Source organism: Heteronotia binoei, chromosome 12, assembly GCF_032191835.1.
Source record: "Heteronotia binoei isolate CCM8104 ecotype False Entrance Well chromosome 12, APGP_CSIRO_Hbin_v1, whole genome shotgun sequence".
Taxonomy (NCBI): Eukaryota; Metazoa; Chordata; class Lepidosauria; order Squamata; family Gekkonidae; genus Heteronotia; species Heteronotia binoei.
Genome location: NC_083234.1, coordinates 34,980,871 through 35,006,246, shown reverse-complemented (window position 1 = coordinate 35,006,246; position 25,376 = coordinate 34,980,871). Strand labels below are relative to the sequence as shown.

Here is a 25,376-nt window from a genome sequence, read left to right as displayed (position 1 = left end):
TTAAAAGGTTTGTGGATTGCACAGTCTGCTGTCAGATAGCACTCCCCCCCCCCCCATGATGTGATACATTTGACCTTGGCGTCAACGGGCCTGCTGTAAGTGATGTCTTTTCTTATCTCTCTGCTGACAAACAAGCATCCTTCATGGGTCTATTTAAGCCCTCTGAGAGGAGAGGAAACAGCCAAGCAGCGCAGTCACAGCCTCCGAGGGAGAGCCCCCAAACAGCACGCTTTTTGCAACAACTTACGAGGACAATGTTGCCAGCAACCTTCAAGCTGTGTGCTGGCATCTCCTACAGACACCTGCACAACATGACAGGTAAGAAGAAGAAAAACTGCTGTATTTATGTTTTAAATAAAACATTACTGGTTTAAAGAAAACAGCAGTTTGTAGCTAGGAGGACCGATAGACTGATCTCTGATGACCAGATTTGACCGTCTGTGTGAGTTCAGGGTAAGACTGTCTTGGCTGAGCACTGCTTATAAGACTAACCTAACAACCTGAAATATCAGAGAACACTCTCTCCCTTTTGCTGTGGATATTTTTTTTTAAATTAGAATATAGAAGGTAGGGCTGAGGATGCATATTAAAATGTTGGGATTTTCTGAAAACCTGCAGAACCCTAAAATCATGGCTACGGATGACCGTTTTGTTTGTTTCCTTATGTTATTGTGCAGAAGTATAATAAATAAAATCTCTCTGGCTGTATCTGTTTTAACTGCTGAGGGTTAAGCCTGTGAAGATTTGCAGGCCCCGAATCCGAGAGGTGGGAAAGAATGTCAAGTTTTTTTAAAAATAAGTGATCATCCTAAATATACATAATAAAAAGCTGAATTTTCTATCCCAAAGGATTATAAGCCAAATTATGTATGTAAGAGTTGTAAACTGCAACTGATTTATGGTGATCACAGCAAGGAGCTTTCCAGGCAAGTGAGGTGGTTTGCGGTTGCCTTCCTCTCCAGAGCCTTCCTTGATGGTCTCCCTTCCAAGCACTGACCCAAGATCTGAAAAAACTGGGCAGGGCTATGCCATGCCCTCTTCCTTTGTAATCCAAATTAGCATCACAACAAGAAGAAGCCACCAAAGCATTGCTGTTAAACACACTGGGCATATTCCTCAAAGAAATATGAATTCTTTTGCACAGAGATCTACTGTAACCCACATTAGTGGCTGCCACTGCCAGAACAACAGTTCAGATGTTACTGCAGAGCCACTGATGGGCATGATCCCAGGTTGCACTCACTTCCTTCTTCCTTCACTCACACAGCACAATGAAAAAGGTTCCTGGCTTGGGAACAATAATGCCCTGTGTAAATTTAGGATTGCCTGGGCTGGGAAGTACCTGAAGCATGGGGATGGCAGGGGTTAGAGAAGGAAGGGACATCATCAGGTTATAAAGCCATAACCAGCCCTCTGAAGAAGCCATTTTCTCCAAGGGAACAGATCTTGATCATCTGGAGATCAGCTGTACATAAGAACATAAGAAAAGCCATGTTGGATCATGCCAATGGCCCATCCAGTCCAACACTCTGTCACACAAAGTGTGACACACAGTGGCCACCCCCCCCCCCAGTGCCATCAGAAGGTTCACAAGTGGGTCCAGAAGCCCTTCCACTTTGCCCCCCCAAGCGCCAAGAATACAGAGCATCACTGCCCCAGATAGTTCCAATAATATACTGTGACTAATAGCCACTGATGGACCTCTGCTCCATATTTTTATCCAATCCCCTCATGAAGCTGTCTATGCTTGTAGCTGCCACCACCTCCTGTGGCAGTGAATTCCACATGTTAACCATCCTTTGGGTGAAGAAATACTTCCTTTTATCCATTCTAACCCAATTGCTCAGCAATTACAGCAACTGTAACAACAGGAGATTTCCAGATGCCACCTGGAGGTTGGTAACTGTAAGTTTAATTCTATTAAATCTGAGTTTGGGAGGGGGAAAAATAAACTCCCCTTCTGCCAGAAGCATCCCTGCATCAGGAAGTTTTCAATCATGACTGAGAGGAGGAAGGAGGGGGGAGACAAGAGGGGACGTGAGAGTCAGCTCTATTTGAAGGGCTGTCTCCTTCCATGTGTCCCTGGGTGCCAACTAGGGCCATCAGGCAGCCATCTGTTGGCTATCTCACCACTCAGGGTGGTCCCTCTTTCATCACCCAAAGCCCAGGCCTTTCCCATTGCGGCACTGACTTTGTGGAATGGGCTCCCTGAAGAGGTGGGGGGAGAGCTCCTTGGAGATCTTCAGGAGGTGCTGCAAGACCTGTGTTTGCCAGGACGTTTGAGGGTGTTTGAATTGACAGGCATCTTTTTGGGGTGGGGGGTGGGGTGGGGGGAGATCTGGGGTTTGCTATTTGATGTTTGCTTTTAACGGAAAATGTTTTTAGCTACTACCATAAGCTGCCTTGAACCACAAGGAAAGGTGAGACATGTTTTAATAAACAAAGGGTAGGAAAAAAAACCCAATAAAATTTGCACTCACTACACGTAAGAGCTTTGCATAATGTCTGAATGTGACCAGTAGCAAAAAATTGCTCTGCACCAAACTTTGCATTCTAACTCAGGAAAAAAAAATGCAGGGATATTATTACAGATCAACTCACATGTCCAATAAGCTTGGGAAGAAGGCAGGCAAAACCAAAATCCTTTTATGTGGCACGTAACAGGGTATCCAGTCCTGGAATGCACAGATCATACATCCAAAATAGGATCCTAATCCCCAGATCCTATCCCACTACTGAAGTTCTGAGTAACAAGTGGAGTTTCTAATCCTTTGAGAGTATAGTAAGAAAGAGCCAAAGAATTGTGTGTTGTCTGGCTGATTTTCCCCCACTGCTGTCACAGTAAGCTTTGAGGCTCTTTTCATATCTGCTAGTCTCTTGACAGTCTAAAACAGCACTTTCAAAAAAAGAAAGAAAAACTTTACTAAAGAGATTTCACCCTGTCTGGGTGCCCAGAGCTTACATAAACAAAAGCAGACAAGCTCAGACTCCAAGACTACACAAGTGAAAACAGCCATTCCGCTGACTGGGTGGAAGGGTTCATCTCATCCCAGCTATTGACTGCACAACCGTGGAACACAAATGGAGTGAGGCAGATTCTTTGCCTGGGATTACCACTGTCCTAAGGGACAACGGTTCTGTGATTTTTCACAGTTGCAGGAGGTACTAAGATCCCATTTCGTTGATTGGTTGGCTATTTATTTATTTCACGTATACTCTTTCTCCCCCATAGGGAGTCCAAGCAGCTTATATTGTTCTCTTCACCTTCATTTTATTCTCACAATGACCATGGAAAGCAGATCAGACTGACAATGTCTAAGGCTGCCAATTCCAGGTGGTGGCTGGAAACCTCCCACCATTACAACTGGTTCCCAAGCTCAGTTCACCTGGAGAAAATGGCCACTTTGGAAGGTGGACTGTATGGCATTGTACCCCATTGAAGTCTCTCCTCTCCCCAGAACCTGCCATCCTCAGGCTGCACCCCCAACATCTCCCAGTATTTCCTAACCTAGAGCAGGCAACCCTCAGTGTGTCACTGGCCCAAGATCTCCAGCAAGCTTCCATGGCAAAGCAGAGATTCAAAACTGGATCTCCCATATGATCCAATAAGGTTAAAGGAATAGGAGGGGGAGGGAGATGATCAATGACTTGGCTTGCTACAAAGTTTAAAGCGGTTCTTAAATCCCCCTCCCCCAAATACACCCATCAGCTGGAGACAGCGGGCTAAGGAACAGAGCTCAAGAAGCAACTAAGGAGAAAGATTAAAGGGATGGCCCTTGGAAGCTACAGGGGTGCTCTGATTGACCATACAAACAGCTTCCTACAGTCCATCACATTTTATGTTTAAAAAAAAAGAGACCCAGGTTTGAAGAAACAGCAGAGGAAAAATGACACAAAAGAACAGAATGCAACCGTGGCATCATCTGGTTTGTCAGATTGTTTTATTTAAGAACAAATGAATTATGGCAATTCCAGACTAAACAGCTAGGGTGGAACCCACTTTGGAGACAAAGAAATGGAGAAGATTTGGAGTTAAAAGATAATGCAGGAAAACAGCAAGGAGCCATTGCTTTGATGGAAGGCAGAAAGGTGAAAATATCCTTAGGGACCTGACACTTGATCCGTTAGAGTGCATTTCTGTAAAACAAAGCACTGCCTCTACCTGTTAGCACACAATTTCCTCCCCCCACTGTGTACTGATGGTGTTTGCTTCGTCATGATAGCTAAGCTGAGACTGACGTTCTGCATTGTTGTTCAGTGAATGCTATTCTTGTCCCAGCATGCCCTTCCATCTGACACTGCTTCTGATAAATTACATTTGGCCTTCTGCAGATGGAAGGTTGCTGTGCACATTTATCCAGCCAGTTTAACAAACCTCTGTAGTATTGACTGGGGTGGGGGTTTCTTCTAAAAATGTGCATTTTCTACCATGATTGTTTGGGTACATCTGTTCCATAAGATAGAATTTACAAGCAAAGCAGTTGTCTTGCACACAGATTCAGTCCCTCATTATAAGGGTCTTGGGTGACAGTAGGTTGGCCAACTCCAGGTTGGGAAATTCCTGGAGATTTGGGGGTGGAGCTTAAGGAGGGCAGAGTTTGAGGCAGGAAGGGGTCTCAGCAGGGCAGAATGCCATAGAATCTACCAAAGCAACCATTTCCTTCAGGGGAGCTGAACTCTAGAGATCAGTTGTAATTCCTGGATATTTCCAAGCCCCACCTGGAGGTTGGCAACTCTCAATAACAGTAATGGGGAAGACTTACCATATGGCAATAGGCCATATGGGGTTAGATGAACCATTGCTCTGGTTCAGTATAAGGCAGGTTCACTACTAGCTATCTTGAAGGTGCTTAAAACAAAACAAAACAAAACACACCCCTGAAATACCTTTTCATTAGGATCAACCCAATGACACGTAAGAGGCTGCAAGCTTTCAAGTTCCAAAGAACTCTTAATCGGGCCAGATATCAGGGAAAGCTGATATCTGGTCATCATGATAAGACCCCCTCAAACCAGGATATGGTGGAATTTCTGGCAGACAAAGGAGATTCAGGTTGCAGCAGCACTTCCCTCGTCCAAAGCAAGCTGTAGCTGTTCTCTTCATGATCCTGAACTTTGTCCCTGCAATTTAAGGCCTATGTAGATTATCATTTCATCTTTCATGCAATATTTTTCTTCCCTGAAGAGCACTTGATAATCACATGCCAGTCTGCATTTTTGTCTAATATCTGCAACTCTTAGCTGTGTTATGTTTCATGAATTAGAAGCCACCTTGTTCATTTGAAGGCTGTGTTCAAACTAGGTGTGCCTACATGTGCATCATTTACTGGTGGGTTTGTGGTAGAAATACATTGCTTACAAGTACAATATTTTCTTCAGGGTGGACCGTGGGAGAAACTGGATTCTGCCAGTTTGCAGAGAAAGCTGACGGGGGCACAGCACTGATTGGCTCTGCTCTGTGAGGTCAAAGCTGCCTCTTTCTCCTGCAGATCTTCTAACTTTAAAAAACACCAGTGTTATTTAAATACATGCTTTTTTAAAAAAAATACAACTCACCAGAAGTAGGCTGTGTCTTATGAGTTTTGTCCACTTAAATGTGCATTGCATTCTGTAGTGTAAAAACAGAAATAGATTCTGCTTGGTGTTAGGGATGCCAGCCTTCAGATGGGACCTGGGGATCCCCTGGAATTAGTTCCACTGGAGAAAATAGCTGCTTTGGAGGTTGGACACTATGGCATTGTACCCCACTGAGGTCCCTGTCCTCCTCAAGCTCCATCCCCAAATCTCCAGGAGTTTCCCAACCTGGATCTGGCAACTCCCCATCCTCTTCCAGTGGCCAGCAGGGATCTGGCAACCCTATTGGTGTTGGTGAATCTACCTTGTGCTAATGGTCCTAGGTCTATCAAGGACTCACAATGCCTGTGTTCTGTAGCAAAACTCTAGACAAAAGGTCCTTTTTTCTCTTCTGTAGGTCCCAGGTGTGTTTCACATGGAACATGAAAAACTGCTGTCATGCCCACAGTTCTGTTTTTCAACCCATTCTTCTCCTTTCCTCCCCTCAGGCTTGAAGAGACGGGCTGCTGTCGCAATAGCCCAGGAGCTGAATAAATGTATGTTTAACAGGCCGGGTCCCAGTAAGTGGATCAACCAAGTTCGCAGAAGGAGTTCTCTGCTAAGTAAGTAAAATAACAGGAGATAAAAGGCCCCAATGACCCCCAGATTCTGGTCATAAACATGTTGTCCTTGTCTTTCTAGGATAGCACTCTCTTTGATTGGAGGCAACCACTGAAGATATTAATGGCCTCTCTCTCTCTCCCTCCTTTTAAAATTTCCCATCCTTACAGGCTCTAGACTGGAGGAGAAGGTTTTTGGTGAAGCAGAGATGTCCTACATCAAACAGGGAGAGGAGGCCCTTCAGAAATCACTTAAAATTCTTGGTGACCAGGATGGCTGGAAAACAGAGACCATGGTGGTAGGTTTAATGCACTATTGTTGGTCAATTTCCTGCCCAACTACAAGAGCTCTGAGCAGTTTGCAGTCTTTTTGTATCCCATTTTATCCTCACAAGCTCCTGCTGAAGTAGAACTGATCAAAAATGATTAATCTGCCCCCAGTTTTTCCATGAAGATCATAGCAGAATAGAAAATGATCTGCGCCCTCTTCCATTTTATCTGCCATGTTACAGAATTCTTAGCAAGTGTGTCTCCATTTCTGCAAGAAGCTTGACACTAATACTTCAAGGTCTTTCCCCTTCTGCAGGACAATGGGGACAAAGTCCTTAGCAAAGTACTCCCGGATGTTGGGAAAGTCTTTCGGCTAGAGGTGGTGGTGGATCAACCCATGGATTGTGTCTACAGCGAGCTGGTGGAGAAGATGGAGCAGATGGGCAACTGGAACCCAAACGTCAAAGAAATCAAGGTGAAAAAAACAAGAGATTAGGGCCAGAAAAGAAATGCATTCTGGGAAAAGAAGGTCCATGCCATAGAAGGGTTGCCAACAACATAAGAAAGAAATGTCCCTTTAATAGAGGCTTAATATACAGGAAAGGACAGGTGAAGATTTTTGCGGCATGGACAGAAGAAAGGGGGGGGGGGTTTGTAGCAGGAGCTCCTTTGCATATTAGCCCCCACACCCCTGATATAGCCAATCCTCCAAGAGCTTACAGTAGGCCCTGTGCTAAGAGCTCTGTAAGCTCTTGGAGGATTAGCTACATCAGGGGTGTGTGGCCTAATATGCAAAGGAGCGCCTGCTACAAAAAAAGCCCTGGTTAGAAGTGACATCACCGGTAAACACATCCCATTGAATCTCTATTAAAGGGACAGAGCACTTTTTCTCCAGGCTATTGTCAACCTAGTGCCATGGCGTTGGGCACTGAGCTCTGCAATGACTATTAAGCATATGTTTTTGTTGTTGTGGGGCTTTTGATAAAGTAGCACAGCACCAAATAGACAGAAAGGTCATGGATCGACAGGGCTGAGGTTATCAGTGGCTTGAGCCCCTAGTATGGAGATGGAGATTTATAGTAATAATTACATCAGACAAACTGCTAAGATTTCAAATCTGTGAAGCTTTCAGGTTTTTTAGTATATGTGCTGCCGAAGCGAGCATGTGAAGCTTTCATATTTTGAAACAGGACATTTGAAAATTAAATGATTTTTTTAAAAGTCAATCTGGGCTCAAGTTCAAGCACATAGGAAAGGAAAGGTCCCCTGTGCAAGCACCAGTTGTTTCCGACTCTGGGGTGATGTTGCTTTCACAATGTTTTCATGGCAGACTTTTTATGGGGTGGTTTGCCATTGCCTCCTCCAGTCATCTACACTTTCCCCCCAGTAGGGTGACCATAATGTCTGAAGGCCAGCCAGGGACACCTTGGGGAAGAAGGGGGGAGGCAGGGGTGCGCGCGCGAAGCGTGCGCGCCGCCGGAAACAGAAAGTGATGTCACTTCCGGTGATGTCATGCCACCACCGGAAACAGGAAGTGACACCACTTCCTGTGACATCATTTCCCCGCGTCACCTGCCGGAAATGGGAAGTGACATCACTTCCTGTGACATCACTTCCCCCAAATGACATCATTTCCCCCAAATGCCACTGCCGGAAACAGGAAGTGACTTCACAGCACTTCCTGTGACGTCCCCAAAAATCCCCCAAATATCACCGCCGGAAACAATTTTGTTCTCAAATCCTGTATTTACTTCATCAGTATATGGGATAAGGCACTTTCTCAACTGTGCTGCATAATGCAGCCTATTTATTTTGTCCTGTTTGCTCTGTTGGCTCTATCTGCGCCACCTTCATCACTTTCGGGGTGTGGATCCCCCAGTGGGGTGGTCTCCCGACTCCCTCCGCCGGCTGTTTCTGATAGCCCTGTGCCCCCTCTTTCATTTGATATGTGTCCCGTGCGGGTGCCACCCTCCCGCCGGGAGATGCCGCAAAATGAGCCCCCTTGAGGCTTATGGCGGCAGGGCTCGGGGGAAGCGAGCTAGACTGCTGTTCTTTTGAGGGGTTATAGAGTGTTTCGAGCCCGTCCCTGTGGCATCGGTCCCATCATTGTGGAACCCAGGGGGCCGGCGCAGCAGCCCGCCGAAGCAGCCTGTCACTAATAACACAGGTCGAGATGCAGGACAGGAACCCGGAAGTGACCGACAGGCTGCTTCAGCGGGCCACTGCGGCGGCCCCCTGGGCCCTACAACGATGGGACCGATGCCACAGGGACGGGCTCGAAACACTCTATAACCCCTCAAAAGAACAGCAGTCTAGCTCGCTTCCCCCGAGCCCTGCCGCCATAAGCCTCAAGGGGGCTCATTTTGCGGCATCTCCCGGCGGGAGGGTGGCACCCGCACGGGACACATATCAAATGAAAGAGGGGGCGCAGGGCTATCAGAAACAGCCGGCGGAGGGAGTCGGGAGACCACCCCACTGGGGGATCCACACCCCGAAAGTGATGAAGGTGGCGCAGATAGAGCCAACAGAGCAAACAGGACAAAATAAATAGGCTGCATTATGCAGCACAGTTGAGAAAGTGCCTTATCCCATATACTGATGAAGTAAATACAGGATCTGAGAACAAAATTGCACCAGAAGACACAAACACAAAGCTCCCTTACACTGAATCAGTGCTTGGGTCCACCAAAGTCAGTATTGTCCACTCCAGTCACAAACACAAAGCTCCCTTACACTGAATAAGTGCTTGGGTCCACCAAAGTCAGTATTGTCACATAAGAGAAGCCATGTTGGATCAGGCCAATGGCCCATCCAGTCCAACACTCTGCGTCACATAAGAACATAACAGAAGCCCTGTTGGATCAGGCCAGTGGCCCATCCAGTCCAACACTCTGCGTCACATAAGAACATAACAGAAGCCCTGTTGGATCAGGCCAGTGGCCCATCCAGTCCAACACTCTGCGTCACATAAGAACATAACAGAAGCCCTGTTGGATCAGGCCAGTGGCCCATCCAGTCCAACACTCTGCGTCACATAAGAACATAACAGAAGCCCTGTTGGATCAGGCCAGTGGCCCATCCAGTCCAACACTCTGCGTCACATAAGAACATAAGAGAAGCCCTGTTGGATCAGGCCAGTGGCCCATCCAGTCCAACACTCTGCGTCACATAAGAACATAAGAGAAGCCCTGTTGGATCAGGCCAGTGGCCCATCCAGTCCAACACTCTGCGTCACATAAGAACATAAGAGAAGCCCTGTTGGATCAGGCCAGTGGCCCATCCAGTCCAACACTCTGCGTCACATAAGAACATAACAGAAGCCCTGTTGGATCAGGCAAGTGGCCCATCCAGTCCAACACTCTGCATCACATAAGAACATAACAGAAGCCCTGTTGGATCAGGCCAGTGGCCCATCCAGTCCAACACTCTGTGTCACATAAGAACATAAGGAGGGAGGGAGGGAGGGAGGGAGGGAGGGAAGGAAGGAAGGAAGGAAGGAAGGAAGGAAGGAAGGAAGGAAGGAAGGAAGGAAGGAAGGAAGGAGGGAGGGAGGGAGGGAGGGAGGGAGGGAGGGAGGGAGGGAGGGAGGGAGGGAGGGAGGGAGGGAGAGAAGGAAGGAAGGAAGGAAGGAAGGAAGGAAGGAAGGAAGGAAGGAAGGAAGGAAGGAAGGAAGGAAGGAAGGGAGGGAGGGAGGAGGGAGGGAAGGGAAGGGAAGAAGGAAGGAAGAAAGGAAGGGAGGGAGGGAGGGAAGGAAGGGAGGGAAGGAAGGGAGGGAGGGAGGGAAGGAAGGAAGGAAGGAAGGAAGGAAGGAAGGAAGGAAGGAAGGAAGGAAGGGAGGGAGGAGGGAGGGAGGGAGGGAAGGAAGGGAGGAGGGAGGGAAGGAAGGAAGGAAGGAAGGAAGGGAGGGAGGAGGGAGGGAGGGAAGGAAGGAAGGAAGGAAGGAAGGAAGGAAGGAAGGAAGGAAGGAAGGAAGGGAAGGAAGGAAGAAAGGAAGGAAGGAAGGAAGGAAGAAAGGAAGGGAGGGGGAGGGAAGGAAGACCGCCCCCTCCCGCCAACCCCCCCCCCGCTTTCGGCCCCCACCCTCCCTGCTTACCTTCTTCCAGGGCGGGTGACGGCCTCTCCTCCCGGCGGCTGGTGCTGCTGGCGAGTCTGGCGGCGGCTGCGGAGGCCGGGGAGGGCCTCCGCTGGTCTCTGGAGGACCTCCAGCGACCAGCGCCGGCCTCTCTGCGGCCTCCGCGGGTCGGCGCTGGTCGCTGGAGGCCCTCCAGAGTCTCTGGAAGGCCTTCCGGGACCAGCGCCGGCTGCTCCGCGGCCTCTCCGCGGCCTCCGCTGGTCGCTGTAGGCCCTCCAGAGTCTCTGGAGGGCCTCCAGCGACCAGCGGAGGCCGCGGAGAGGCCTTCGCTGGTCGGCGCTGGTCCCGGAAGGCCCTCCAGAGTCTCTGGAAGGCCTTCCGGGACCAGCGCCGGCTGCTCCGCGGCCTCTCCGCGGCCTCCGCTGGTCGCTGGAGACCCTCCAGAGTCTCTGGAGGGCCTCCAGCGACCAGCGGAGGCCGCGGAGAAGCCTTCGCTGGTCGGCGCTGGTCCCGGAAGGCCCTCCAGAGTCTCTGGAAGGCCTTCCGGGACCAGCGCCGGCTGCTCCGTGGCCTCTCCACGGCCTCCGCTGGTCGCTGGAGACCCTCTAGAGTCTCTGGAGGGCCTCCAGCGACCAGCGGAGGCCGCGGAGAGGCCTTCGCTGGTCAGCGCTGGTCCCGGAAGGCCCTCCAGAGTCTCTGGAAGGCCTTCCGGGACCAGCGCCGGCTGCTCCAAGGCCTCTCCGCGGCCTCCGCTGGTCGCTGGAGACCCTCCAGAGTCTCTGGAGGGCCTTTAGCGACCAGCGGAGGCCGCGGAGAGGCCTTCGCTGGTCGGCGCTGGTCCCGGAAGGCCCTCCAGAGTCTCTGGAAGGCCTTCCGGGACCAGCGCCGGCTGCTCCGCGGCCTCTCCGCGGCCTCCGCTGGTCACTGGAGACCCTCCAGAGTCTCTGGAGGGCCTCCAGCGACCAGCGGAGGCCGCGGAGAGGCCTTCGCTGGTCGGCGCTGGTCCCGGAAGGCCCTCCAGAGTCTCTGGAAGGCCTTCCGGGACCAGCGCCGGCTGCTCCGCGGCCTCTCCGCGGCCTCCGCTGGTCGCTGGAGACCCTCTAGGGTCTCTGGAGGGCCTCCAGCGACCAGCGGAGGCCGCGGAGAGGCCTTCGCTGGTCGGCGCTGGTCCCGGAAGGCCCTCCAGAGTCTCTGGAGGGCCTCCAGCGACCAGCGGAGGCCGCGGAGAGGCCTTCGCTGGTTGGCGCTGGTCCCGGAAGGCCCTCCAGAGTCTCTGGAAGGCCTTCCGGGACCAGCGCCGGCTGCTCCGCGGCCTCCGCTGGTCGCTGGAGGCCCTCCAGAGTCTCTGGAGGGCTTCCAGCAACCAGCAGAGGCCGCGGAGAGGCCTCTGCCACCGCCGCCAGGCCCCACGCGCGGGCGGGGAAGGCGGCGAGGGAGGGAGGGAGCGTCCCTGCGTGTGTGCAGGGGCCCTGCGCACGCGCAGGGACGCTCCCTCCCTCACTCGCCGCCTTCCCCGCCGGCGCCCGCGGCCCACCGCCTCCGGGGCTTGCTAAACCGGGACCTCTAAATGGTCCCGGTATAGCCAGCCCGGGAGGCGGGAATAGGGGGCCAGAACCGGGACATTCCCGGGCGCCCGGGACGGTCTGGCCACCCTACCCCCCAGCAAGCTGGGTACTCATTTTACCAACCTCGAAAGGATGGAAGGCTGAGTCAACCTGGAGCCGGCTACCTGAAAACCCAGCTTCCACCGGGGATTGAACTCAGGTCGTGAGCAGAGCTTAGGACTGCAGTACTGCAGTTTTAACACTCAAGCACATAATCACCTCTCTAAAACAGAGCTTCCACTCCTGTTGCAAATGTGCACAGTGCATATTAGGGAGGGACCATAGCTCACTTCTTAAGCACATGCTTTGCTGCAACCCCCCAGGTTCAGTTGTTAGCTACATGGTGCCTTAGATGGAATGAAACCATTGGTCCATCAGAGTCCATATGTCTACTCATGCTGGCAGCAGCTCTCCAGGGTCTCAGGTAGAGATCTTTCCCATCACAAACTATCTGCTGATTCTTTTCAGTGGAGATTCCAGGGACTGAACCTGGGACCTTCCTGCATGCCAAGCAGATGCTCTACCAACTGAGCCCCCTCCAGTAAAAAGGATTTTATGGAACAGATTTTGAGGAATATCTTTCTCTACCTCAGGCCAAGGGAGATGCTGGTCAGAGTAAACAACACTGAGCTAGACTGACCTTTGGTTTACCTGTGCCTGTGTCAGATTTCAAGATTTGCTCATTTCTCTGCTAATCATTTCCTTCCTCTCTTTTTGAAACCCCTCTTGATAGAAAACCTTGAAATAGTAGCAGAGAAGGGAGAAGTTCATTGTGCAAAGCAGTCCTTAAGCCAGGGAAACAGGCAGAATCTCTGGTCCCTTGTAGGGTTGCCAGCCTCCAGGTGGGGCCTGGAGATCTCCTGCTTTTACAACTGATCTCCAGGTAGCAGAAATCAGCTCCCTTGAAGAAAATGGCTGCTTTCAAGGGTAGACTCTAGGGCATTGTACTATGCTGAGGCCCCTCCCTTCCCCAAACCCCACCCTCTCCTGGTTCCACTCCCAAAGTCTCCACATATTTTCAGTCACAGACCTGGCAACTCTAGTTCTCCCAGAATTACAACTGATCTCCAGACTACAGATCAGTTCCTTGGACAAAATGGCGGCTTTGGGCCATGTACTCTGTGGCTCCCTCCCCTCCCCAAACACTGACCCCAAATCCCTAGGAATTTCCCAATCCAGAATAGGGGAGGGACGGTGGCTCAGTGGTAGAGCATCTGCTTGGGAAGCAGAAGGTCCCAGGTTCAATCCCTGGCATCTCCAAAAAAGGGTCCAGGCAAAAAGGTGTGAAAAACCTCAGCTTGAGACCCTGGAGAGCCGCTGCCAGTCTGAGAAGACAATACTGACTTTGATGGACCAAGTGTCTGATTCAGTATAAGGCAGCTTCATATGTTCATATGTTCATATGCTTCCCCCCACCCCCCTCTTGATGTGAAATAACTATTTGCTTTCCTGTCTTGGCAATCTTTATATAGATACTTCAGAAAATCGGCAAAGACACTGTGATCACCCACGAAACTGCAGCTGCCACCCCTGGCAATATAATTGGCCCTCGAGACTTTGTGAGTGTCCGCTGCTCGAAGAGGCGGGGCTCGACGTGTGTGCTTGCTGGCATGTCCACAGCCTATGCAGGAATGCCTGAACAAAAAGGAGTCATCAGGTAAATGACTTAATTAAAAAATCCTGCTTTAATTCTTGGCCTCCAACATTTCCCAGTTAAAAACAGGAATGCTTACAGATAGGGCTTTTTTTTGTAACAAGAACTCCTTTGCATATTAGGCCACACATCCCGATGTACCCAATCCTCCAAGAGCTTACAGTAGGCCCTCTAAGAAGAGCCCTGTAAGTTCTTGGCTACGTATGAGGGGTGTGGTCAAATATACAAAGGAGTTCCTGCTACAAAAAAAGCCCTGCTTAAAGAACATATGGATTCTCATCCCCAGGATCTCTGTGTATATAGTATTTCAAATGATTGAAGGGTCTTCTCCACCTTCCATATTTATTGACTAGGGTTGACAGCCTCCAGGTATGGCCTGGAAATCTCCTGGCATTACAACTGATCTGCAGACAACAGAAATTAGTTCCCCCTGGAGAAAATGGTGTCTTTGGTGGGTTGTATCTATGGCTTTGTACCCTGCTGAGCTTACTCCTTACCAAAACATCATGCTCTCCAGGCTGCAACCACCTCCCCCCCCCAATCTCTAGAAATTTCCCAGCCTGGAACCGGTAACCAATACTCCCTCTAAGCTGTGGCGTCTTGTAAGCAAAAATTCTACTTTGTGAGCTACTGCATAAGTTAGTTTGCTCTGGGACCATTTTTCCTGAGCTAAGACAGAAATGAGTGAGACAGAGGCTAAAAATAATGTGAGCTAGCTCACACTAACTCAGCTTAGAGGGAATGCTGCTGGTAACCCTATATCATAGCTTGCTCAAAAAGTTATGTATTTTTTTCCTTCTGGTTAGAGATGTATTAAACAATTATCCTTACAGTATGTTCTGCTTTAGCAGTTCAAATGTAAATAATAAGGTACTGCCCCTCCTCTTGTACATAAATTGCCTGTTGCCAAGTCTAAGAGCACAGCAAATACTCCCGTATCAGTTGTACATATTTGTTCAACAAATGTTTGAAATTACTCACACTGAAGCCCTTAAGAATTCTTATCATGGCTTTTGATTGATGGCGGTTCACAGCCAGGGGTTTGTCGAAGCAAAGAATTATGTCTTATGGCAACTGCTGAAAATGGTGGCCTCATGTCTAATTCTCCCCACCTGTTTCTTAAGACATCCGCCCATTTTTATCCCACACTTCCTCCAAGAAGCTTCAGGTTGACATATTTATGGATCTTTACTTTCCGTTCTATCCTCACAAGAAACTTATGAAAGAGGATTGGATGTGAGAGTGGTTGGCCTAGGATCATCCAAAGACCTTCATGTCTTCAATTTGGTCACCGGTCTTAGTCCAACAAAGTAACCACATCACCACTCTGGCTGGCAATTTCATCTACAGCCCTGTTATCTGTAGGGTGGATTGAAGATTGTGGTTTGATGCAAATACATTTCTAGCTGTTCGACTAACCACATTCCAGTGGGCTCCATCTGTTAGTCCTTTGCTCATGGAGATCCGCTTTCACAATCACTGCGAAATATTTTGCAGATAAAATCTCATCACTCCGCCAAGACCTGCCTATCACATTAGATACAGTAAGTCAGACTGAGGCTCCGCGCCTGTCTTCGGATCTACTACTGGACCACTTCGACCCACTCAGCCTGGAAGAAGTTGATGGAATTCTCTCCGCTGCTCGCCCAACAACATGCGATCTGGACCCTTGCCCCTCCTGGCTGATTAAATCTTGCCAGAGGGAGCTCAGATGTCCTTTACGGGACATCATAAATAGATCCCTCCTAGAGGGGCGTTTTCCAACGCCTCTGAAAGAGGCCTTGGTCCGCCCCCTCTTGAAAAAATCAACAGCAGACCCGGCCGAATTGGCGAACTATCGACCGGTGTCTAATTTACCATTTTTAGGTAAAATCATCGAGAGGGCAGTGGCGTTGCAGCTACAGAGATTTCTAGATGACGCTTCTGTCCTAGACCCGTGCCAGTCTGGCTTCCGACCGGGCCACGGGACGGAGACGGTCTTGGTCGCCTTAGCAGATGACCTCCAACGGCAACTGGATCGAGGCGGTGTAGCAGTGCTGATGTTATTAGATCTGTTGGCTGCATTTGATACGGTCGACCATCGGCTACTGATCCACCGCCTCGCCGACATTGGGGTTAAGGGGTCTGCTTTACAATGGCTCTCCTCTTTCCTCACGGGTCGGGGACAAAGGGTGGCGATCGGGGGTGAACGATCCCAGAGGCGCACACTAGATTGTGGGGTGCCTCAGGGAGCAGTCCTCTCCCCGATGTTATTTAACATCTATATGCGCCCCCTTGCCCAGATTGCCAGGAGGTTTGGGCTGGGCTGCCACCAATATGCAGATGACACCCAGCTCTATCTGCTGATGGACGGCTGGCCCGCCTCCCCCCCCGGAAGGCCTGGATCGGGCGTTACAGGCTATCGCAACGTGGCTTAGACTGAGTGGGCTGAAGCTGAATCCGGCAAAGACAGAGGTTCTCTGTGTGGGTCGCGGCGCTCCAGGGGGGGAAATATCCCTCCCGACCTTCGATGGTGTGCAGCTAAAGGCGGCGCAGCAGGTGAAGAGTCTGGGTGTTTTACTGGAGCCTTCATTATCAATGGAGGCCCAGATAACAGCCACTGCCAAGTCAGCATTTTTCCATCTGAGGCGGGCAAAGCAGTTGGCCCCTTTCCTGGAGCGTCGGGACCTAGCAACGGTGATCCATGCGACGGTCACCTCACGATTGGACTACTGTAACGCCCTCTACATGGGGCTGCCTCTGTGCCGGACCCGGAAGTTACAGCTAGTGCAGAACGCGGCGGCCAGGCTGTTGCTTGGTCTCCCAAGATGGGAACATGTACGGCCGGGGCTACGCGAACTGCACTGGTTACCGATTGTATACCGGGTCCAGTACAAAGTGCTGGTTATCACCTTTAAAGCCCTATATGGCCGAGGACCAGCCTACCTGAAGGACCGTCTCTCCCCGTATGAACCCCAGAGAGCACTGAGGTCAGTAGGAAAGAACAGACTGACTACCCCTGGGCCAAGACAAATCAAACTACAGAACACTCGCTCTCGGGCCTTTTCGGCCGCAGCCCCATATCTCTGGAACCAACTTCCAGAGGAGGTGCGGGCCCTGCGGAACCTTGATCAGTTCCGCAGGGCGTGCAAGACCACCCTTTTTAAATTAGCTTATGAATAACTGAATTATACTGATAACGAAGAAAATCCGCCATCAGCATCAACTAGAAGAGCGTCAAGGATAGCGTTATAATATGTTTTAGTTAATTGTTTTAATCAGGTTTTTAAGGTCAATTAATGTTTAATGTTTCTAATGTAACTGTTTTATTGTTGGTGCACCATTGGTCACCGTATTGTTAGCCGCCCTGAGCCTGCTTCGGCAGGGGAGGGCGGGGTACAAATAAAAATTTTTTATTATTATTATTATTATTATTATTATTATTATTATTATTATTATTATTATCAGCCACAAGACCACATTTACTGAGGCCTGCACATTAGTGAAGCTTGCCCTTTCCTCTGGCAGTAGGTGTTCTGGGATGGCAACCACCTGCCAACCACAGGCCCTATTTGACAATAGTCTTGCCCTCTTTCCAGAGCCACAGGGAACAGAACAGTGCTCTGAAGAACCATGGTTTGGCATCTCTCTGCTCCAAGCCACTGAATGAGTATCAGTGAGTTTCTGTCACTCAGGAAAAATATGAAGCTGCCTTATACTGAATCAGACCTTTGGTCCATCAAAGTCAGTTATCCTCAGCATATTCCTGGATGCTAGCATCTTACTTGTAGCATGCTGAATACAGGATCACTTTCTTCAAAGCAAACAGTAGGAAGCAGAGAGAGAATGAATGTTCCCAGAGGCCTTCATAGCAGCCTGTCTAGATTCAGTTTATCTAGACCAGGGCTGGCCAAACTTGCTTAACATAAGAGCCATATAGAATAAAAATCAGATGTTTGAGAGCTGTAAGACATGAACATCAAAGGAAGGAAGGAAAATAGATGAGGGAAAGAAACCAACTTTAATTTTAAATACATTCTCCAAGCTGCTGGCTGGCTTGGTGAAGTGATTTAAAGAGAGAAATGCCTTTTCCAGATTGGCTGATGGGGGGCAGGGGGAGCTTTGAGAGCCACACAATATGTGTGAAAGAAACACGTTTGGCTCCAGAGCCATAGTTTGGCCACCCCTGATCTAGACCTATAAGTGAGATGGATAGCCCAGTCTTATTAGATCTCAAAAGCTAAGCAGGGTTGGCCTTGATTGGAATTTGGGTGGGAGATCACCAAGGAGATCCAGGGTGACTAAGCAGAGCCATTCAATGGCAAAACACCCCTGAATGTCTCTTATCTTGAAGGCCTCAAGATTCGGCTGTAACTTGACTGCAAACAAAAATAAAAAGTAAAACTTGGCATAGGGGCTGTTCCAATTCTAGTGCCCTAGAACTATAAAATAACAAGGCATAGACTTTCAAATATTCTGCTAATGAGGTACTGCCCTGTGCTTCCACAGAGCTGAGAATGGACCCACATGTATGGTTCTTCGACCACTCACAGGAGATCCCTCCCAGACCAAACTGACCTGGCTTCTGAGCATTGATTTAAAGGTAAGCGTACATGATGAACTGCAAAATGGCTGCATAAATAACTTCCTTGCAAAATGGATGAAGTTACAGTTGTCTCCTGGTGCACAACCAGCTGAAGGCACTTAGGGGTGGCAACCTCCGGGGGTGGGGCGATGTCTGGAGTTCTCCCAGAATTACAACTGATCCTCAGCCTAAGAAAACAGATCTAGGGTTGCCAAGTCCCCCCAGCCACTGGCAAGGGATGGGAGGGCAAGGTTGCAAGCTCCAGGTTGGGAAACTCCTGGAGATTTGGGGGTGGAGCCTGGAGAAGACCTCAGTGGGGTACAATGCCATAGCATCCACCCTCCAAAGTATCCATCTTCTCCAGGAAAATTGATCTCTGTAGACTGATGATAAACTTTAATTCTGGGGGATCCTACCTGCAGTCTGACATCTCAATTCAGACCATCTGGAGGGCAGACTTCATTGAATTACATCCCTGTTGAGTTCCCTTCCTTCCCTAAACTCTGCCCTTTCCAGACTCCACCGCCAAAATCTCTAAGAATCCCCCAGCCCCAAGTTGGCAGCCCTGGTCACCACCCATGCAATGAAGTTGCTTTATACTGAATCAGACCATTGGTTGATCAAGGTCAATATTGTCTACTCAGTCTGACAGCAGCTTTTTAGGGTCTCAAGCAGAGGTCTTTCACAACATCTACTTCCAGACTCTTTCACTGGAGATGCCAGGGATTGAACCGGGTACTTTCTACATGCCCAGCAGATGCTCTACGACCGAGCCACAGACCCTTGTCTAAATGATTACATGACTTTAATTGGCTTTGACCAAGCTGCAGAGTTGTAAGTCCTTACCCTAGGTCCTGACCTATGTTCCCTCTAAGGTGCATAGTTTTGTAAGACAAAATTCTACTTTGTGAGCTACTGGCATAAAAGTTGTGAGCTACTGCATAAATTAGTGTACTCTGGGGCCATTTTTCCTGAGCTAAGACAAAAATATGTGAGCCGGAGGCTAAAAATCTGTGAACTAGCTCACACTAACTCAGCTTAGAGGGAACATTGGTTCTGACCAGTGCCTTTTTCTTCTCTTGCCCCCAGGGATGGCTGCCCAAGACACTCATCAACCAGGTCCTCTCCCAAACCCAAGTGGATTTTGCTAACCACCTGCGCAAGCACCTGAGCCTCACTCCTGCAATGTCCTGCTGAAGCAAGCCCACCTTCGCGCACAACAGACCACTGCTGCGCCAGTGTAAGGCAAGCAGCCCCCTCCCTGTCTGACCCAGAGGAGATACAGCCTACTGTTTAGATGCGTGCACTCTTAGATTAACGTGTAGAAATGAACCCAGTGAAAGATGCAGTTCTCCTAGTTAAGAGTCACTTGGAAAACAGGGCTGAGTCTGTAGCTGATTTCAGCAGTTTTTGAACATTCCTCTGACAGCGGGGGACTGCTGCCCAGGGAGACACCTCTGTGGCCCCAACAGGGAGCGGGCTGTCCATCTGACCCTGAGTACGCTTGCTGGAAAAGCAGCATCTTTTTCTTCCTGAGCAATCAAACAGTACAAATGGGGGAAGTGGGCTATCTATTTGCTTCATTATTCCTTTAATGAGAAATAGAGAGATTGGCCCTGCATGGAGTTTACGTGGAAATACACCAGATCTCAAGCAGCATAAATTATGGGACATCCATGATTTAAGACTGTTCTTAGCCCCATCTTCATACTTTCCCCATAAAAGCTTAATGAGTGCCTTTTGCTTTAATTTATGGAAATGTTTATGCTGTCCGTCCTCCAAGGAATTCAGGGATCTGCCTTGGGGGGAAAGTATCGTATTATGTACGTTTTATAGTCAATGCATTCTATATTGCCCCCCCATACAATTTATGAATGTCCACCCAATGCAAGAGCACTTTCCCATGGGATTTTGCTAGCATTGTTAGGGGGAGTGGAATTTCTTTTCTGAGATTCACTTTCTTTTTTTAGATATAGTCCTTGAGTATTCTCATTCAAGAGAATGGTTCCTCTTTGATTTCTCTTTGAAGCATTCTGTTTCAGTTCTGTGCACACTTTTGTGATTTCAGCCCTTGCAGGGCTTTTTTGTTTTTAGTGTTACACACCACCGCAGGATAGGAAGGTTTGGGAATACATTGCCTGCCTCTGAGCATGGACAAAGTAATATTCTGAACTGTTGCATAACCTCCCTTCCTGCCCCTCGTCTCTTTGGATTTCAATTCTTCTGGTCAAAAATGAATTAATTTGAAACAGTCTCTACATTCCTAAACAGAGGAAAAGAAACATTGATTTCAGGGAGAAATTGAGTAAAGAGAAATTAAGAGAAGAAGATGAAGATATTGGATTTATATCCCGCCCTCCACTCCGAAGAGTCTCAGAGCGGCTCACAATCTCCTTTACCTTCCTCCCCCACAACAGACACCCTGTGAGGTGGGTGGGGTTGGAGAGGGCTCTCACAGCAGCTGCCCTTTCAAGGACAACCTCTGCCAGGGCTATGGCTGACCCAAGGCCATGCTAGCAGGTGCAAATGGAGGAGTGGGGAATCAAACCCGGTTCTCCCAGATAAGAGTCCGCACACTTAACCACTACACCAAACTGGCTCTACCACTAGATTTTGCATTTGCATGGTGTCTTCTTACCTAGTCCTATGGGAAAGTGCTTTCACCTCAGCCAGTGTTGTGTTTAAAGCATGCAGCTGAGAACTGTCAGAGGTGGCTGAAACATGGATGCTAGCAAGTCAGGCTGCAAAAAAAAATGTAAAAAAGCAACCTCCAGATGGCAAAATGGAGAGTGTGACTAAGCAGGCACAGGGCCAGATAATCCCTCCTGCAAAACCTGTCTTTGCACAACAGGTTTGCACAATCCCTTAGTCCTTGTCCCTTACTGAAACTAAGTTTAAGCAAGTGTACCTGAAATAAGCGCATATTCTTCCCCTGTCTGTTTATCCTTCTCCATTTCCCTTTCTCTTCCCTCTGTTGTCTCCCTTGTGTCAAATTTTAAATTGTAAGCTCCTTGGAGCAGGGACCTGTCATCTTGTCCTCTAGTCAATGATCACACACTGATGGTCATGAGGGACACTTGATGGATGTAGAGAGTCAGGCACTCTTAAGGCCCCAGAGACCTTCAACAGGCCTCACTCTGTCCTGGATTGTTGCTAGGTTTTAAGCCATCTGGAAGGGCCAAGTTACCTCTGCATTTTTGTGAAATACCCAGGCCAACACATATTGGCTGGTTCAAGCATCATATGAAAATACAGCTTAATAAAACTGATCATGGTGTGATTGTCCAAACTCTGGGCCACTCCATTATGTTGGATCTGAAGTTTATCTACCACGCTTAATCTTAGGGTTGCCAAGTCCAATTTAAGAAATATCTGTTTGGGGTGGAGCCAGGAGACTGGGGGTGGAGCCAAGATCAAGGCTGTGACAAGCATAATTGAACTCCAAAGGGAGTTCTGGCCATCACATTTAAAGGGACAGCACACCTTTTCAATTCCTTCCTTCCATAGGAAATAATGAAGGATAGGGGCACCTTCTTTTGGGGCTCATAGAATTAGACCCCCTGGTCCACTCGTTTTGAAACTTGGGGGATATTTTGGGGAGAGGCACAAGATGCTGTACTGAAAATTTGGTGCATCTACCTCAAAAAACAGCCCTCCCAGAGTCCCAGATACCCGTTGATCAATTTTCCATTTTTTTCTATGGGAATAAATCTCCATAGGGAATAACAGTTCCCAGCAGCCATTTCCCTCCCCTCCCCCCGCTTTCTGACGACCCTGAAGTGGGGGGAGGGCCTCCAAACCGGGGATCCCCTGCCCCCACCTGGGGATTGGCAACCCTGCTTAATCTTAACTCTGGTTTTGCGTGCCATACATGTGTGGGCATGGGCACCAGGGTTCTTGCTACAAAGGCAGGCCACACCTGCCAGCTCTCAGATGAGAAGGCACTGAAGTCAGCATTTGTGAAGACAAAGCAGGGTTCAAATGGTTGTCTGCAATCTGAATATCATTTTTACAAACTATCCATAGTTAACAGATAATCTGAACCGAGATCATTTTAGCACTGCCTTAAATTTTACAGCTTGGTAATAAGATGGTTAAAATGGAAAAAAAAAACCACATAAGGATAGCTTTTAAAGTCATTCATTTACTCTGCTGCCACTAGGTAAATGGCTCACCACCAATCCAGTTGGAAGTTGGTGGGTTTCTGAATTGCCCAAGAGGAATTAATTTTAATTTATTTCAAGTGGAGGACTTTAAAAGCATTACACCTAAAGGGTTTCATTTTTCCTTTAAACACACACAATATTCTTCTGCCCTTAAGCGTAAGTAAATCAATGCACCCTGTTTATACTGAAACTGGGTTGAGGGGGATCAACTTCAGTACTGGGTACACTTAGGGTTACCAACCTTCAGGTAGCACCTGGAGATTTCTTGCTATTATAATTGATTTCCAAGATCAGTTCCCCTGGAGGAAATGGCTGGTTTGGAGGAAGGACTCTATGGCATTATGCCCTGCTGAAGTCCCTCCCCTTCCCAAACTCCACCTTCTCCAGGCTCCACCCCCAAATCTACAGGCATTTCCTAACTCAGAACTGGCAACCCTAGGTATTTCGTAAGCTAATTTTTTTCTTGCTGGATTTACCTTGCTGACCAAGCCAGTTATCTCTTCCAGTTGCTCAAAGAACCTGTGATCCCAGAGCATGATTCCTAAAAACTTGAGGGCAGCGGGAAGAGGGTTGCTTTAAACCTGAACTGGGCACTAGCCAGGCTCACTCACAAATCTTTACAGGTTTGGACTCTAAGCTTCTCTGGTAGGCAGAGTCACTTCTAAGTAGATAGTTAAGTAGGTATTTATTTTTCCTTGTTTCCTTCTTTGGACAAGGTGTTTATTTAATATTTATTGCAATCATGTGTATTAAAAGATGGCATCTTTCTGTTTCTCTTGTGTATTTGATTAGCTCCACAAGGAAACAGGCAGATAATTCAGCGTGAAGATTGCTGTGCAAGGACACAGCACTAATTTCTAGTCCAGGGGGTGGGGGAGGGAACCAAAACTCTCTGTGATCTGAAGACTCAAAAGCTAGTTGCAACTTAATAGTAAGAGCCTCATGATCTCATGCTCCCGAATTTAAGAGTTGGTCACACAGCTGTCATACCTGGTGAATCTATACTTTTGAAAATAAACACTTGTGTAATTTTAAAAGTTGCATGCAGCTCTTTTTTCAGGGTGAGCAAGATGACTATACATAACACCCAACTGAATACACTACCATTTTCCCTGTTGTGCTCTGCCTCTAACAGATGCATTCATTCAGTTTTGACTTTGCTTTTTCTTCAAGTTCATAGCAGCATACACCACCTCCCTTAATTTTACAACAACCCTGCATGGCTTTTCACATCTGGTTTCTCCTGCCCACCCCTGGGTTAATCCTGCTTTGTCAAGTTGTGCCCACAGCTAAAGCAACTCTGGTTTGGTACTGGAGGCCCAGCCTTCTGGAGACACTGCTGGAGTCACCACAGAGAGGGAAAAAGTGGACACATGAAGCTGCCTTATGGTCCTTGGTCCATCACGGTCAGTACTGTCTACCTGGATTAGCAACAGCTCTCTAGGGTCTCAGGCAGAGGTGCTTCACATTACCTATTGCCTGGTCCTTTTAGTTGGAAATGCTGGGGGATTGAGCCTGGGACCTTCTGCATGCCAAGCAGATACCCTACCAGTGAGCCATAGCCCCTCCCCCCAAATGGTTCTTTCCTCCATGCTGTGCTTCAGTTGACATGAGATTATTGTTGAGTTCCTGCTATTGTCCCTGTTAGGTTCTAACTGAATGCTCCCATTCTTCCTTTCCTGTCTGGACATCTCTCAGCATATCTTTCAGTCTGCCTGATGGCCCTGCTTGGGTCTGGAACAGCAGGAAGGAGCTAGACTTCCTTACACTACCACATTGCACAGGAAATCTGATGCACTTTGCCTTCTAGCTGTCCTTTCTATATTCCAGTATGACTTGCCCTTACAGTAGTGGGGGTCTGAAGAGAAAAAAGCAGCGATGTGTAAGTTAGAGCCATGGAACACTGCCCCTACTTTCTGAGCTCTTTTTTGGGGGGGAGGGAAGGGGGGAGAACAGACCACGTGGCCCTCTAGTAAAAATGAAAACGTTCAGTCTGGCACATTAGTTACGTTTTCACATCACAACAATGTTCTGTTCAAAAGCAACATAAAAATATCAACACCCTGAACAAATAACTGTTTTTGACAAGAAATGATTCATGTGTGCACAGTGTTGAGTCCTTTACGAGTGACACATTCATGCCACAGTAGTGCGGGCACCAGTGACTCTGTCTCAAGGAAAAGCACACATTGCCCGCAGTCCTGGCCTTGAAGGTTAAAGCCTAAACACAATTAACTTGGTGTTCATTTATTTCTAAATATGCCAGCATCTTTTCTACCTCCACTTGGGTACGTACGCACACAAAAGTTTACCCTTTCGACCATAGAGAAATTTGCAATTTGCTGAATCTTCCAAAGCACAAAGAAGAAAACTGGGAGATACTCCAATTTGCCTACAATGACTTTTCAAAGAGGATGGTTCCCAAACTGGTTTCTTATACAAATACACTGATAAAAAGATCCTACACACACACCCCTCTTGGAAACCTGCATTCATTCCCCAGCTAGGGAGTTCTCTTGTCCACATCTCTTCCAGGATGCCTCTGAGACAAAGACAGGGTTCCAGGTCGCAGCTGGTTCTCTCTCTTGACAGAAGCAGAGCCCTGACTGAAGAGGGCTCTCTAGATGCCCTCAGTTACCGAGAACACATCTCTCCCTGACCACTGGAATCGTGAGGAAAGTCACCAAAATACATGGAGAAGAGAAGGGGAAGGTGGTGGTGGTGGGGGAGCCAATTAACAAAGTCATCCTAGATACACAGCATAGGCAAGTCCATTCATCTATTAAGACTTTCCTCTTTTTGACACAGCATGCTCCTAATCCAAATGATTTATCCTGTTTGGAAGGACAGCTCCAAATTCCATTCAGTTTGTG

The 25,376-nt window shown here is 48.5% G+C and overlaps 1 protein-coding gene across 1 annotated transcript; it reads left to right on the top strand.

The window, feature by feature from the left end:
* Positions 1-166: 166 nt before the first annotated feature.
* Positions 167-19,739, top strand: STAR (steroidogenic acute regulatory protein). Its single transcript, XM_060250925.1, has 7 exons — positions 167-318; positions 6,063-6,176; positions 6,345-6,472; positions 6,760-6,918; positions 13,592-13,776; positions 18,262-18,355; positions 19,427-19,739. Exons 1-7 carry the CDS (start codon positions 255-257, stop codon positions 19,532-19,534), a joined length of 852 nt encoding a protein of 283 aa, XP_060106908.1. The 5' UTR covers positions 167-254; the 3' UTR covers positions 19,535-19,739.
* The last annotated feature ends 5,637 nt before the right edge of the window (positions 19,740-25,376 follow it).

Excerpts from the sequence above, each read along its gene's own strand:
- STAR (XM_060250925.1), top strand. The coding sequence starts at position 255 with ATGTTGCCAGCAACCTTCAAGCTGTGTGCTGGCATCTCCTACAGACAC. Across the intron at positions 319-6,062 it reads ACACCTGCACAACATGACAG|GCTTGAAGAGACGGGCTGCT; the intron begins GTAAGAAGAAGA and ends TCCTCCCCTCAG. Across the intron at positions 6,919-13,591 it reads CAAACGTCAAAGAAATCAAG|ATACTTCAGAAAATCGGCAA; the intron begins GTGAAAAAAACA and ends ATCTTTATATAG.